The sequence below is a fragment of the Leptosomus discolor genome, chromosome 6, assembly GCF_034619465.1.
Source record: "Leptosomus discolor isolate bLepDis1 chromosome 6, bLepDis1.hap2, whole genome shotgun sequence".
Classification (NCBI taxonomy): domain Eukaryota; kingdom Metazoa; phylum Chordata; class Aves; order Leptosomiformes; family Leptosomidae; genus Leptosomus; species Leptosomus discolor.
Window position 1 is genome coordinate 27,962,236 of NC_141396.1, and position 13,114 is coordinate 27,975,349.

Below are 13,114 nucleotides of genomic sequence, written 5' to 3' on the forward strand. Positions count from 1 at the left end.
CTGCACCCTGTCACCCCACACGCGTGATGGCGGCAGCCCGGCCTTTCCCACCGAGGTGCCCCCCTTGGGGCCTGCAGGACAAGCTCAAAGGCGTTGCATGGGATTAAAAAAATTTAGAAACTTCCCGTCACTGTTGATCCCTGGAGTAAGGGGCTGTGAGGAAACGTGCAAAAAAACCCCAACCCCAAACCAACAAACAAAAAACCCCCAACGGCCCCTAAAAATCATTGCGAAATGGCAGGTGGCAAAAAGATGGCGTGAGCCCGCTCGGCACCCGTGAGGGCAGCCGGACCCCGCAACGGCCCGCTGTCAGGGGAAAGCACTGGCTCCCTGCCGCCCGCGCTCCACCCCGCACCGCGGCCGACGGGCACCAGCAGCCCCCGGGCGCCAACCGCCGCCATTTCGCCCTGCGCGCCGCCCGCCGCCCCCAGCGGGCGCTCTGGCGGAGCCCATAAAAGGCCGCGGCGGCGCCGGCCGCGTGTGTGTGTGTCGGTGCGTGTGCGCCTTGCCCGCCCGCCGTGCCCGCCTGTCCGCCCGCGGCATGCTGGCGCTGAGCGCCGCCCGCCGCCTGCTTCGCCCGCCCGGGGACCTGCTGCCGCCGCCGAGGCTCGGCGGCATGTGGGCGGCCGGTGCCCGCGGTTGCTGCACGGCCGGCGCCGGTTCGGCGAACCCGGTAGTGTACTTGGACGTGGGCGCCGACAACCAGCCGCTGGGACGCGTCGTGCTGGAGGTAGGGGCGCCTGGGCTGCCGCGAGGGCTGCCGGCAGCTCACCTGGCGCCGGGGCCCAAGGGACGGTGCCAGGGGAGCCGAGGGCGGCGGGGCGCCCGGGCATGGCGGCCGGTGAGCCGCAAGATCAGGACAGCCCGCGGGGGGGCGGCCGGCGGGGCGACCAGTGGCGGCCCTCGCCGGGCTGCAGGAGCCGCTGCCCGGCCGCCCGCGGGGCTCTGCTCCCCGGACGAGAGGGCGATGAGGTGGTTCCCTGCCAGGTGCGGGGGGAGAGGAGGGGTCGGAGGAGGGCCGAACTGGGTCCCTTGGGTTTGCCGCGGTAAGGCTCACGTGTGTTAGCAGTCATGGGTCTGTGGGACTCGCTGCTCGGGGGCGGCCGCGGCCCCTGAGGTGGCGGCTGGGCAGGGCTGTGGCAGGGTGGCTCCGCGGAAGAGAACTTTGAACGGTAGCATGAAAGCTGAGATACTGAACTCGCTGCCGCAGCGTACCGGTAGCTCTCTGGAGAGAAACAAGTGCGGCTCCAGCGGTCACAGAGCGCCCGGCGCCCCAGCGCGGCTCTGGGGCCCTGCGCTGTCGGTGGGCCCTCGCCTGGCCGCCCGCCGGTGGGCCGTGCCTGGAGCAGCGCGCCATGGGGGTCTTCAGCCCTCGCCCGGCTTCGTCCTGGTTCCCCCTTCACCCTCCCCCCCCCCCCCCCCCGAGTCCTTACTGTTTGATCTTAGTCCGGTTTTCTGAGGTACTGCCTCTTTGAGCTTCCAGCTTCACGTGCATTGGAAGGTTTGCACAGCTCTGTTTGAACGGGCAGCCAGCTCAGCAGCCGGATAGCAAACGGCTTTATAATTAAAAATTCAGTTTCTGGAATAAGCAGCCATTTAAAGGAGGCCCGGACAGGAAAACTGCGGTACGCTCCGCTCTTACAGGAAGGACGATAAGCGCAGAGACTTTAATTGTGGTGCACCGCGTATCCTTGGGGCTGGGCACGTGCCTCTGAATAAATGCTTTGTGTATGGGAAGGAATGAGGGCTCTGCTCCACAACGTGCACTGGCGAGGGGGTGCTGCTCCTCCGAATTGTTGCCTACTGAAGGAATTCAGTGTGGCCTTCTGCCTCCAGCACCCACGTTGGGTCTCTACCGGTAGATTTTTTTAAAAATGTAGTTCATAAGGGTTCTGTCTAAAAGGGTTTCCCTTGAGGTTAGAGCCTAATTCATTTTTCTTCATTGAAAGTGTAAGCATATGAATTAGTTGGACACTACCGGCTCTTGTGTTCTCAGGAGGTAGCGTTTGAGGGAGTCAATTGCTGTGCAAGTTCCTTATTCATCAATGAGATTTAGTAAATAGCTGGATGGTATTATAAAAAAATAGCATTAATGTTACTGTATTTCTTGTGGTGGCATTTCATTTCCACGCTAAAGATTTTTAGTGTGCTTAATTTACAGAAAATCTGAATGCATTGAGGCATTGCCTTGAATCTTTGGCTAAGTTGTGATTAGATTCAACTCTAAATTATAGGCATCTGAGGAGAGCACCCTAGGGACGGAACATTAAATTCTCACCACAGCCATACTGTTTTTAAGTGTCTCCTGCTGGCCACTGTCAGGATATGTGACCAGATAAAACTTTTGATGTGACCTGGTATGGCCACTTTTATGTCACTTTTCTCAGGCAATTATAAAACCCTGTATTTTTAAGATTAGTGAAAAGATGCGTGCTAATAAAAATCAGACACTTCTGTTGGTAACAAATGTGTATGTAACATCATGAGTTGAGTTTGATACACAGTTTCTGCTCATCTTTTTCCTTTGCCTTTGCTGCAGATTTCAATAGATGGCTGTGTGCTGAGGAGACTTTGATCTCTCCAGTTGTATCCAAACTGGCTTTGATCCTTGAGGTCCATTGTAAAGATTCTTCTTCGTTATTGCTAAATTATTGTGTTGATCAATGAAATCATTAGACACTGGTCAAGTTGCTCTTCATTAACAGGCCAAAAGTTGCATTGAGGGGATATTATTAATTACTAGCCAAATACTTGGAAAATCTTAAGGTATTCTTGGAATTTTGGGTGGCTTGTGATTTCAGATAGCTCATCACTGTGGGAAGAGGCTTCAGTTGTACCAGCCTCCCATGTAGAAGTTTTTCTAGGTATGTATGAAAAAGCTGACTTACTCATTTGTTTATTTTTCTTTAACAGCTGAAAGCTGATGTGGTTCCAAAGACAGTAGGTAAGGCAGCATCTCCAGAATTTCATACTTAAATATTTAAGGTTTAGGTTGTGATTTGCAGGAACAAGAATATTCTTTCACCTTTTGCAAACTATTTCCATGTTCCATCTCTAGTTGTTAAATAGAGAAATATGATACGAACTTTGTCAAAACGGCGCTAGTGAGGAGTTACAATTTGCTGTTGTTCCAAACAGTTTCATTTTGTAATTTGCACCAAGACAGTACAGTCCATATGTTGGCTTATCAGTGGTGAATAAATATGTTTGAGAACACATTAGTTTGCATTAAAATCAAACCCCAGAGCAAAGGGGAGAGGTTGAACCAAAGGGATGGTGTCTCTCAGAGTTTCCAAGGAGCGCATAGGGTTTTGTTTTCCTGCTCATTAGCTGATCAGTGCACTCATGTTACAAGGTTTTTGTGTTTTATCACCTGCTTCCTTCCTCATCTGCTTATTTAGTGGTTCTAAAAAACTTGTACCTCTCTTTCAGTTCCCAGTAGATGAATATCCTTAAGGGAAAAAAGCATCATCTACACCATTACTATAGAGAACAAAGGCATAAAAGCCAGAAAATTAAATCTTTGACTCTAGAGGGGTGGGCCTAGGGAGGCAGGGGGAGGTTGGAGTTAAGGTACCACAGCAAAATAAAAGGGAGATGAGATGGAAAAGGGTTCTGTTTGTACCCTGTTCTGAGGCTAAACGAGCTTTGTTTCCTTAGCTTTCTAAGAGAGGTTTTTTAAAGGACAGGAACAACTAAGAAATCAATGATACCTTAAAGATACTGTAACATTTTTGAAGTGTATAAACTTGAGACATAATTAATCTAGTTGTGTTTGATTATATTATGCATCATATATGGCAACGTAATGCTTTATGCTTTGTTTCCACAGAAAACTTTAGAGCTCTTTGTACTGGTGAAAAAGGATTTGGGTATAAAGGATCCACTTTTCACAGAGTGATTCCTTCATTTATGTGCCAGGTGATTTTTTTTGGTTTTTACTTTTGCCATTAAATTTACTTGCATGTTATTTACATCTATTTTTAGAACCAGTTAGACTAGTAGTGACATTTTAAGTGGCTCTGCTCTAACCTTTGGTAACAACAGAATAAAGAAGTGACAGTGTGACTTGCGTTTCTGATCTTTTTGCTCTGGCTGTTGCTTAGCACATCTTTTGTACAAATAAATGTAAATTATGTGTAGACTGTCTTAAAAAACTGTCTTAAGGCTTTCTGCTTTCATATAACAGTGTACTTTAGTGCGGGGCGTATTTGGCAAATGGCACTTGCTTGGGAGAACCATTTGTGTGTAGAATTACAATCAACCTTGTGTTTTAAGTGAGCTGAGAAAACATGTCCATTTTTTATTCCTAGCAGAATACTCTGTTCACAATAGAGAATGTGTTCTTTTTTAAAAAAATACTTTTTTTTCTGAACATCTCCCTAATATGGAGGGAAGGAGGGAACCAAAAGAGTTGGTTGGGGTAGATTTTTTGTGATGACACACCTGAAATGGATTTTGTTTTGATTTAAGGGATGAATCTTTCAAAATTCTAAATTAAAGTCCATACACGTTAGTAATTTTTTCTTAAACAGCAGCAGCAACAACAATGATAAAAAAACCCAAATAAATGGAAAAAGCCTTTTGAAAGCTTTTTTTTTCTACGTTCCTTGACAGATGAGCAGGATTTCAGCTGCTGTAGTGCACTGGATGATGTGATGCCTCATGGTCCTCTCTTCCCTTAAAGGAAGCTACATTTCAACAACATTGCATTGTAGAATGGCTCTGTAAAAAAATTGAGATTAAGGTTATAGTAAGCATGCTTTATTTATTAACTGATGTCTGTGATGGTGTGTCCCCACCCTGCTTTTTTTTAAAGTGAAAAATACAGCTGTCAGAACAGCTGTCTTATGACCTATTTCTAAGTAGAGAAGGGGGACAAGTGTGCTGTAAAGGACTTATTTTCTTGCCTTTGAAATACAGACTAAGGTTTTGTGATGCTGACAAAAGGGCAAAGTTTAGCAGTTTTGCTGGGGTCAGAAATATATAAATATAAGAAAAATAGAAATCCTGCTCTCAGTTCTGCCACTGATTGGTGAATTTCTGTGTAAGTCTGTTCTTCTTGCCTCCCAGTTATGTCCCTACAAATGGACCTGAAATGAGGATACTGGGTGGTTGACTCCATGGTATGGCGAGATGATGAATTGATGTTTAAGCATTACTTGGTAGTCATTACTGAAGTGGAAATACTGTCATAGGTTTCAAATATTTTAAAGTGAGAGGAAACAGTAGAGGCTTTTCCAGTTGTTGAGATGGAGTGTTAATATGATTCAGTCAGTTGGTATAGCCTAATTGGAGGTCAGCATAGCCAGGACTTGGCAATTCAAATGCCTGCCCATGGCATGCAGCATGCAGAGCACACTTCCGGGAGCGCGCAGGAGTAGCTGTGACACCTCTTGTAATAGATTGCTCAAGGTGAGAATGGGAAGATGAGCATCACGTGAAACACTTGTTAGTTCTTTGCTTACACGGGTGGTGTCGCTTCTGGGAGAGGTGATGGCAGATTGCTGGAAGCAGTGTTCAGTAGCCACCTTTGTGAGTCACTGTGGCTGCGTTTTTTGCTTGTTGGGTTTTGTGTGTCTCGCCTGAGACAGGTGGTCACATCTATCCCAGCAAACTGCATGTAGCTGAGGGAAGTTTGAAATGGTTCAGGTGTAACACTTGAAGAGCAAAACCTGGAAATAGCAAATAATAATGGAGATTCTGATCAGTGTTTATACCTGTTGGGGAAAAGAAAGAAAGGGGAAAAAATAGTTCTGAGATCTTGCCTATGGTAATGAATTTGGGTGATTTTGTTTTGAGGCCTGTGAGGTGTTTCTTAAAATTACTGCCATTTGTTGCATCATATTTGGGACCAAGGCTGGTAACACAGAAGAGTGGTTGTTGGAGCTATGGATGTCAGTTGGAGAATACCAGCAATATTTGGAGCAGAAATTTACTTCTAGCTTGATTGTATCTTCATCTAGTTACATGGTTTTAAATCCTCGTGTGACTGTACTCATTCTTAACCTGAAGAAAATTTGCTGATTTTATTACTTTTAAATTAGAGCATGTGAGTATATTTTCGATAGCATGTAAAGTATATGCTTGTGTGCTAGTAAAGTTAATGGCCATTTCTGTTTCAGGGTGGTGACTTTACAAATCATAACGGAACCGGTGGAAAATCCATTTACGGCAGTAGATTTCCAGATGAAAATTTCATACTTAAGCATGTAGGACCTGGTAAATAAACATATTCTTTCTACCTTCTGATGACTATAACCTATAACGAATCGTTGTTTATGAAGATGTATTTTTAAAAAATAAGGGGTTTTAGATGTGTGGGGCACTTGGTATTTACAGAAATGTCAGGGAAGTTTAACAACGCATCATCCCTGGTATGTGCGTGTTTGTGTAGACTGCTGTACAAATGTAAGCCAGCCTGTAATGGGTGACATTGTCGTTCTTGCTTTTACTATGAAAGGGACTGTGCAAAATGAAGTATTGGGGTTTTTGTATTTTACTTATAAATTCTACAAAGGCAAAATGACTGCTTTTATCTTCCTCTTTCGCAAGTCGTAGGCTTGAATTTTTACTTAGATGATTACTGCAGAAGTGAAACAAAGCAATCTGGGATTTCTTACTTACTAGATAACACAGGCACATCCTTTTAGGCTCAAATTAAATAGAGAAAAAATAAAGGGAAAGCCACACATCAGAACTTCTGATTGAATTCTGCAGTCTCTCTTTTTCGGATTGTTACTTCATCACAGGAAACTACTGCTGCTGTTGAACCACAGTAGAGGTTAGCTGATGTTAATCACATTCAGGATGTGTACAGCTAATTACATTACTAACATTCCTGCTGTGGAAAGAAGGGAGGCTGGGCTTGAGGGAATAGTCAAAGACAAGAAGTTGGCGTTAGAAATCATTTAAAGACAATGTGAGACCATCACATCTTCTTTCTGTCCATCTTTAGTCTACGTGTGCAGAGGAAAATTGTCTTCTCCACTGCACGCTTGTCACGCCAGTCTAATGAGCTGCTGCTGCTGTTGTTCTAGGTGTGCTTTCAATGGCCAATGCAGGACCCAATACAAATGGATCTCAGTTCTTCATTTGCACTGCAAAAACAGACTGGTAGGTTCTCAGCCCTGCGTGTTAACCTCATGAATTGATGTCTGGATCCAGAGGAGTTGGGGTTTTCTTAGGGTTGTGTGTTGGTTTCTTTGTGGGTTGATTTTTTTGTTTGTTTAGTTGGTTGGTTTGTTTTGGGGGTTTTGTTTTTCTTTTTAATTTCCAAAGTACTTGACTCACAATGGAAAATAAATTGTTTTGTGCCACTTGACAGAGGAAGGGCTGTGAGAGTAACAAGGCTGCTATCCCTCATAATGCTTCTAAGGTCAGAGCTAAAAGTATTTAATGTCATTTGTAGAGCAGTTGTGTCTTTGCCATAGCAGTTGATGGGTTCATTTTGGTTCAGTCTTTATGTTGTTTTAAGTAAAACTGATTTTGTTTATTTGTTTTACAGGCTAGATGGGAAACATGTTGTTTTTGGGCATGTAAAGGAAGGAATGGATGTCGTGAAAAAAATTGAGAGCTTTGGTTCCAAGAGTGGAAAGACCTCCAAAAAGATTGTCATTACTGACTGTGGCCAGCTGTCCTAGCCTTTTGCCCTGCCATTCAGGACAACTTCGATGCTGTGAAAAACAATTCATAAAAAACCCCAAACATTTCTGATCCCATGAGTAGCACCTACAGAACCTTATTTTCTATTAAACTTGGTCCAACTTTTATACTTTATTGAATAGTACTGATTACAAGCACCAAACGGTAACTGAAACATGTTTTAACTGAGCTACCTTGGTAGTCATGCTGTCACACTGGTTTGGTAGAGTCCCTTTGCATCTTGAAAAAAGTGGTGAGGTCCCCAGGAGCGTATCTGACTGCAGTGTTGATACTGTTGTTTGTATCTGGATGTTTCAGGTGTTAGAATTGGTGGTGGAGTTTCGTAGGTGGGAGTTAGATATAAATTGAGAAATGTTGTGTTTCCTTTGGTGCTAATAAACACCTATTCTCTTGTTCGTCTCATCACTTTGAAAAAATAATACTAACTAGTGCTCTCAGGGTTGTCTGCGACATGACTGTCAGACATTTTCTTTCTGTGTCTCAATTTAAGTATACTCAATAGAATTAATGTGTGCTTGTGGAGGTTTTAAAATTAAGTATGTTTTAATGGGGGTTTTTTGATTTTTTTTTTTTTTTTTTTTTTTTTTTTTTTGGTAGTCTCAGACCACTGTTTAAAACTGAACTCTACCTTACCTTGCTTCATTGGAGCTGTTTGACTTCTGGGTTAAGCAAATTGCCTTAGGTTGAGTTGGCCTGCTACTGGAGCTCTGGGCAGTAAGACCACAAATTAGCCAAAAGATCATGGGACTTTTTTATTATGCAACTGTGAACTTACTTGAAGTGCAGTTCTGCTCCAAGATCTGGTTCTGTGAGGAATACAGCACAGTTTCTCAATGGATAGCCTGTTTTTGCACTTTGGGAATATAATCGGAGCATAGTGAGCTTGTTTGAGTGAGAAATAGGTTTCATTGCTTTTCTGTCCTGTTGGTCCTGTGAAGTCAGCCCACCTTGGGTATTGCTTGGATTATGATTTCTTCTCTTGCAGCATCATCAGAAGTCAAAATTGATCACCACAAAACACAAGGCCTAATTGCAGCAAAATCAGTATTGTTGGGGTTGATGTGCGAGAAAGACAGACCTCAGCAGATCAGATAAATACATTTTGTTTGTATGAACGGGTATGTTTTATGTGGAGCGCTTGAGCCATAACAAATGTTGGAACCTCGCAACATAACTTTTAGAATCGCTAAAACTGTGAAGAATTAATGCTTGTGGGGAAGAAGCACTTAACTGTTTTTGTGCAATAGTCTTGTTACCAAAGAGAAAAATGTGATGGCTCTCTTCAAATGTGAATTTGCTTCCATTGCGTACTGATATGTGGGTTTAAAGCTCTTTTGCACTGGATTTTTTTTCCACCAATGGCTGCGTTCTTGTGTGCACGAGGTAGTATTCAGAGTATGATTTTGCAGAAAATGGAATCGAAAAGCTTTTTGTTCTTTCCACTATAGCTGTTTCATCTTTCTTTGTAGTATTTTTGAAGTATTAATTTGTGCTGGTTTGGCTTATTTGAGTTTGATAGAATAATGATTGTATGTGTGTGTGTTGTCTAAATTTGTATATGAAAAAATAATTAAATACAGTTCTACCACAAAAAAAAAGTCTGTTCCTTGCTTAAATATGACTTTCACACTTCCTTGAAAGCAGGAGTGTGAGGAGCTGAAACCTGTTGTGTTTACTCGGGCTGTTCTACTCCATCTGCTCTGTGATGGCTCCGATCTAGCGGTGTTCAGAAGCCACGCGTCATTCAGAGGCACAGCCAGCAAGAGACGGGGCAATGGTGCCATGCTTTGCTTCTTACTGGTGAATCTGAAGTATCTGGTGTATGGATAGTGGCTCAGGTTTTGAGGCTGTTCTCTTGTCTGACTGGTTCCATCAATTTGCAGAGATAATGGGGAAAGTGTAAATTTACTGGGTGGTGTGGTTTTAAATTTTTTAATTCCTTTTCAAAAAGTTCTTAGTTCCAGCTTTTTGCTGGACAATTGAGGAAAACCTCATTCCTTGCTATGTGGTCACAGATGATGACCTTAAGAATTTAGCATCTTCCTGTGTGACAGCGGTATTTGTGGACTGGAAGGCCCAGTGGAGGCTGCTTTGCCACAAACCAGTCCATTTTCACAGAACGGTTAAGCCTTAAATAAGTAATAGTAGTATGCATGTTATAGTGATCTGTTACGTATGGGAGTGGCTTTTACGGACACATTTATGGACTAACTTGAAATGTAAAAGCCAAAATTCTCCATCAAGGCTCACAGTCGACTGGAAGGTAAGTATTAAGACCTGCAGAATCACTGTGGTTAGTCGATGGGGCTGGCTTTGGTGTCCAGATACCGGTTCTCTGCATACTCTTCTCTGCCAGAAGACAGTCTTTGCTTAGAGCAGTGTAAGGTGAGTCTTGACATATTGACAACCTAACCAGGTCAGTCTCTTGAAGTTGTCTTCTATAAAGTATCTTCCTCAAAAAGGGTTTGTCTGGTGTTCTGTTCTTCCTGTTTTTTCTTTTTCCTTCCCCTCCACTTCCCTATATTTAAAAATGAAAAGGCACAGAGCTCTGTTCCAGTCTAAGTCTTGCAGCCTGCAGCATTGCAAGAGTGTTCCTATACTGAAAATACAGCTTGTACCAAGTATACTCGAGGTAATTTTAAGAGGTGGTTGTGGCACGACAGAACCCCACAGCAAGGGTTGCAGGACCTCGGCACACTGGATGGCTGTCCCTAGCCCTCTGTGGTCCTGTGGTTGTCAGGCTTGGGCAGCAGTCAGGATTGCAGGGTTAAGTACACAGAAATGGGCCTTTGTTAGTAATTCTGTGCCACAATCTAATTTTTTACAGGATACTGTTTGTCTCTCTCCTGTTAGCCCTCTTGTATCACAAACAGCTACCAGGACAACAGGGTTCTCCTTTTGCAGCCTTGCTTGGTTTTCTCAGCTTCGAAACCATGGGCTAGAACAGGAAGAGTTTGGCAGTGCTACCACTTGTTTGTGACTTCCTTACCCTGGGACATTGTACCCCTTCATAGCGAAATGAAACGTTATGACAACAGTAATCTCTGCCCCACAGCTCTGTTGTGTACAGAAAAGGACTTTGACTTCTAAAGCTAATCCACTTCAACTGTGAGATAGGAAACTGCCCAAAATTATTTTTTAAATACATTTAGATGTTAGATGGATATGCTTTCCTTGTCTTCTGCTGGTAAAAAGCATTGATCTTAAAGTAATTCAGAACGTGGTTAATTTTAAAGCAGTTGAGTGATCCCAGAGCAACTAATGTTATTCATGTATATATTAAAGATGTGAAAAATGGCTGCCATACAAGTTGAAGTACGGTGTGATGTTCACAGCCCCTGGCCGGTGATTCGTTGGTTCAGTGCTGCTCCAGCACAGCAGCTCTGGGGCAGAGCTGGCACGTGGCTGGGGCGTCCTCAAGTGCCGGGGAGTCCCCGCTTTTGGGGTAGCGGAGGATCAGATAAAATCTCTCCTTTGCTGTTGTAAGAAAGGGGCGTTCCCACCAAATGATCAGTGTGCCAATTATTCCCGCCCCCCGGCAGAGTGTTTGATTGCAGTTCCCATGTTCGGTTTGGCCCTTGGCCACCGTCCCAGGTCACAGACGGGCGGTGGACTGGGCGCCTTCACAGCAGTTCAAGCAGCTCATCCACACGCAGCCGTCTCGGGGCCGTGGCAGGCCGTAGTGGCCGGCCGCCTTTCAGGCCCCTCCGGCCTGTCCCGCTCCCCGCGAGATGGCGCCACACGGCCGCGCATGGCGCGCCGGGCCGCCGCTGTGACGCCAGCGCTGGCGGCGTCGGGGGCGCGTGTTCCGTCACAGCGCAGTGCAGGAGCCAGAGGTGACAAAGCCCCGCCAAGTTCAGGCGAGGTGAAGGTAGAACGACAGGAGCGCGGGTAACCAACTGTCCCGCGGCTTCCCTTGGGCTGCGCCGGCAGGTTAGGAGCTGCCCTCAGGGACTCGGCAGTAGCGGAGCTGCGGCGGTGGGTCTCGCTGGGGCAGGCCTGCCGTCCCTGGAGGGGCGGCTTCAGCTCCTGCGGGGTGCGAAGGCAGACTGGTAGAGTAGGGCCTTTCCCAGCCGCGGCCACACGTGGCCATGGCCTGCGGCTTACCGAGGTGCGACGGAAGGTGTTAGAATGGCGTGTGTCGCCTGAAACGGTTTGGGGGGCCGCGAGTTAGAAATCCTGCACAGCTCTAACAGGTCACAGAAGAGAAAGGGAGGTATTCGCTATGGAGCTGTGGTGTGAGATGAGCCGAGGGGTGGCGGGAGTGTTACTGCAGGTTTTCACCTGGATGTTTAGAATAGGAGCTTGCAGACTGGAAGAGAGGTTGGCAGGTCCAGGCTGCCTCTGGGGTGAGGCATGGGCACGGCAGGAAAGGAGCCTGCAGAGTGAGCTCCACGGTGGCTGCCGCTGACGTACTTCCAAATGCAAACACAAGTAAGAAATAACATGCTCGGAGAGCACCCTTAGGTAAAGTGTAAACAAATATACACAGAAAAAATTAGTTTATATTTTAGAGTTGTTTCAACAAACTCACAAATGTTTTTGTTTAGTCTCATGTTTTAATTATTTGTTCCAGATTTCTGCTTACATCAATCGCTTTCTCTGGTGGTAGACTGAGGCTATGTCTCTGTTTATAAAGCTCAAATGCTTTGAAGTCAAGACATTTGAGGTACAAAGTGTTGTTCTCTTTTGTAATGCTGCTTACTCTGCTGGTAGCAATATATCAACAATCAGAACCTCAAAGAAGTGAATTACTTAGAGTACAAATCATTTTATGTGACATTTCAAGAACAATCTGGATGTCCTGCTGCTAGCTGGGAATTTGTAGTTGGACAGACACTTTCTACCCAATTTAGAACTAACCAGCCTACAAAGACATCGACCTTCAAGTGAAAAACTTTTAAATCTTGAACTGCAGGTTCTGTATTGAGTCTGACTCTGTTTAAAGACGTTGTGTGAAGCAGCTGATCACAGGTGAATTTTGGCCCAAAATCTTCAGAGTCCAAAACATCAATATGTTGCACTGTCTAACTGGAAATTGAACCTTGGCAACAATTGTCCTAAGCCTTGATGTTCCTTCTCCAGTATCAGCACTCTGATTTTTTCCAGTACAGCTCTAGATATGCCTTTTCCATGCTCTTCTGCCTCCATGTGGTCTACATGTCTGCCAGGGGATGCTGCACAGGGTGCTGTGGCCACCCAGAGCCTGCATCCTACATTAGCCATGGGTGAACTGCCAGATAGTGCAGGAAAAAAGAGCTGCAGCACGATGAAAGCACAAGTACCTCTCCTGTGTAACCTCTTTCCTCCTGCACTGGTTGAGCCCTCGGAGCCCCACGTCAAGGCCATGCCGTGCCGCAGGCTGGCTGAGCCCCTGCCTTGCTCCCCTGCACATAATTTCCATCTTCATGGCAGGGGACTGTGTACAGTTTGCTTCATGTGAGCAAAA

At 45.3% G+C, this 13,114-nt stretch overlaps 1 protein-coding gene across 1 annotated transcript; it reads left to right on the forward strand.

The window, feature by feature from the left end:
- Window positions 1–541: 541 nt before the first annotated feature.
- PPIF (peptidylprolyl isomerase F) lies at window positions 542–7,643 on the forward strand. The gene is made up of 6 exons (XM_086467213.1): window positions 542–730; window positions 2,914–2,944; window positions 3,833–3,921; window positions 6,126–6,222; window positions 7,041–7,116; window positions 7,508–7,643. The coding sequence occupies exons 1-6, from the start codon at window positions 542–544 to the stop codon at window positions 7,641–7,643; spliced, it is 618 nt and encodes a 205-aa protein (XP_086323339.1).
- Window positions 7,644–13,114: the final 5,471 nt, after the last annotated feature.

Excerpts from the sequence above, each read along its gene's own strand:
- PPIF (XM_086467213.1), top strand. The coding sequence starts at position 542 with ATGCTGGCGCTGAGCGCCGCCCGCCGCCTGCTTCGCCCGCCCGGGGAC. Across the intron at positions 3,922-6,125 it reads TTCCTTCATTTATGTGCCAG|GGTGGTGACTTTACAAATCA; the intron begins GTGATTTTTTTT and ends TTTCTGTTTCAG. Across the intron at positions 6,223-7,040 it reads ACTTAAGCATGTAGGACCTG|GTGTGCTTTCAATGGCCAAT; the intron begins GTAAATAAACAT and ends CTGTTGTTCTAG.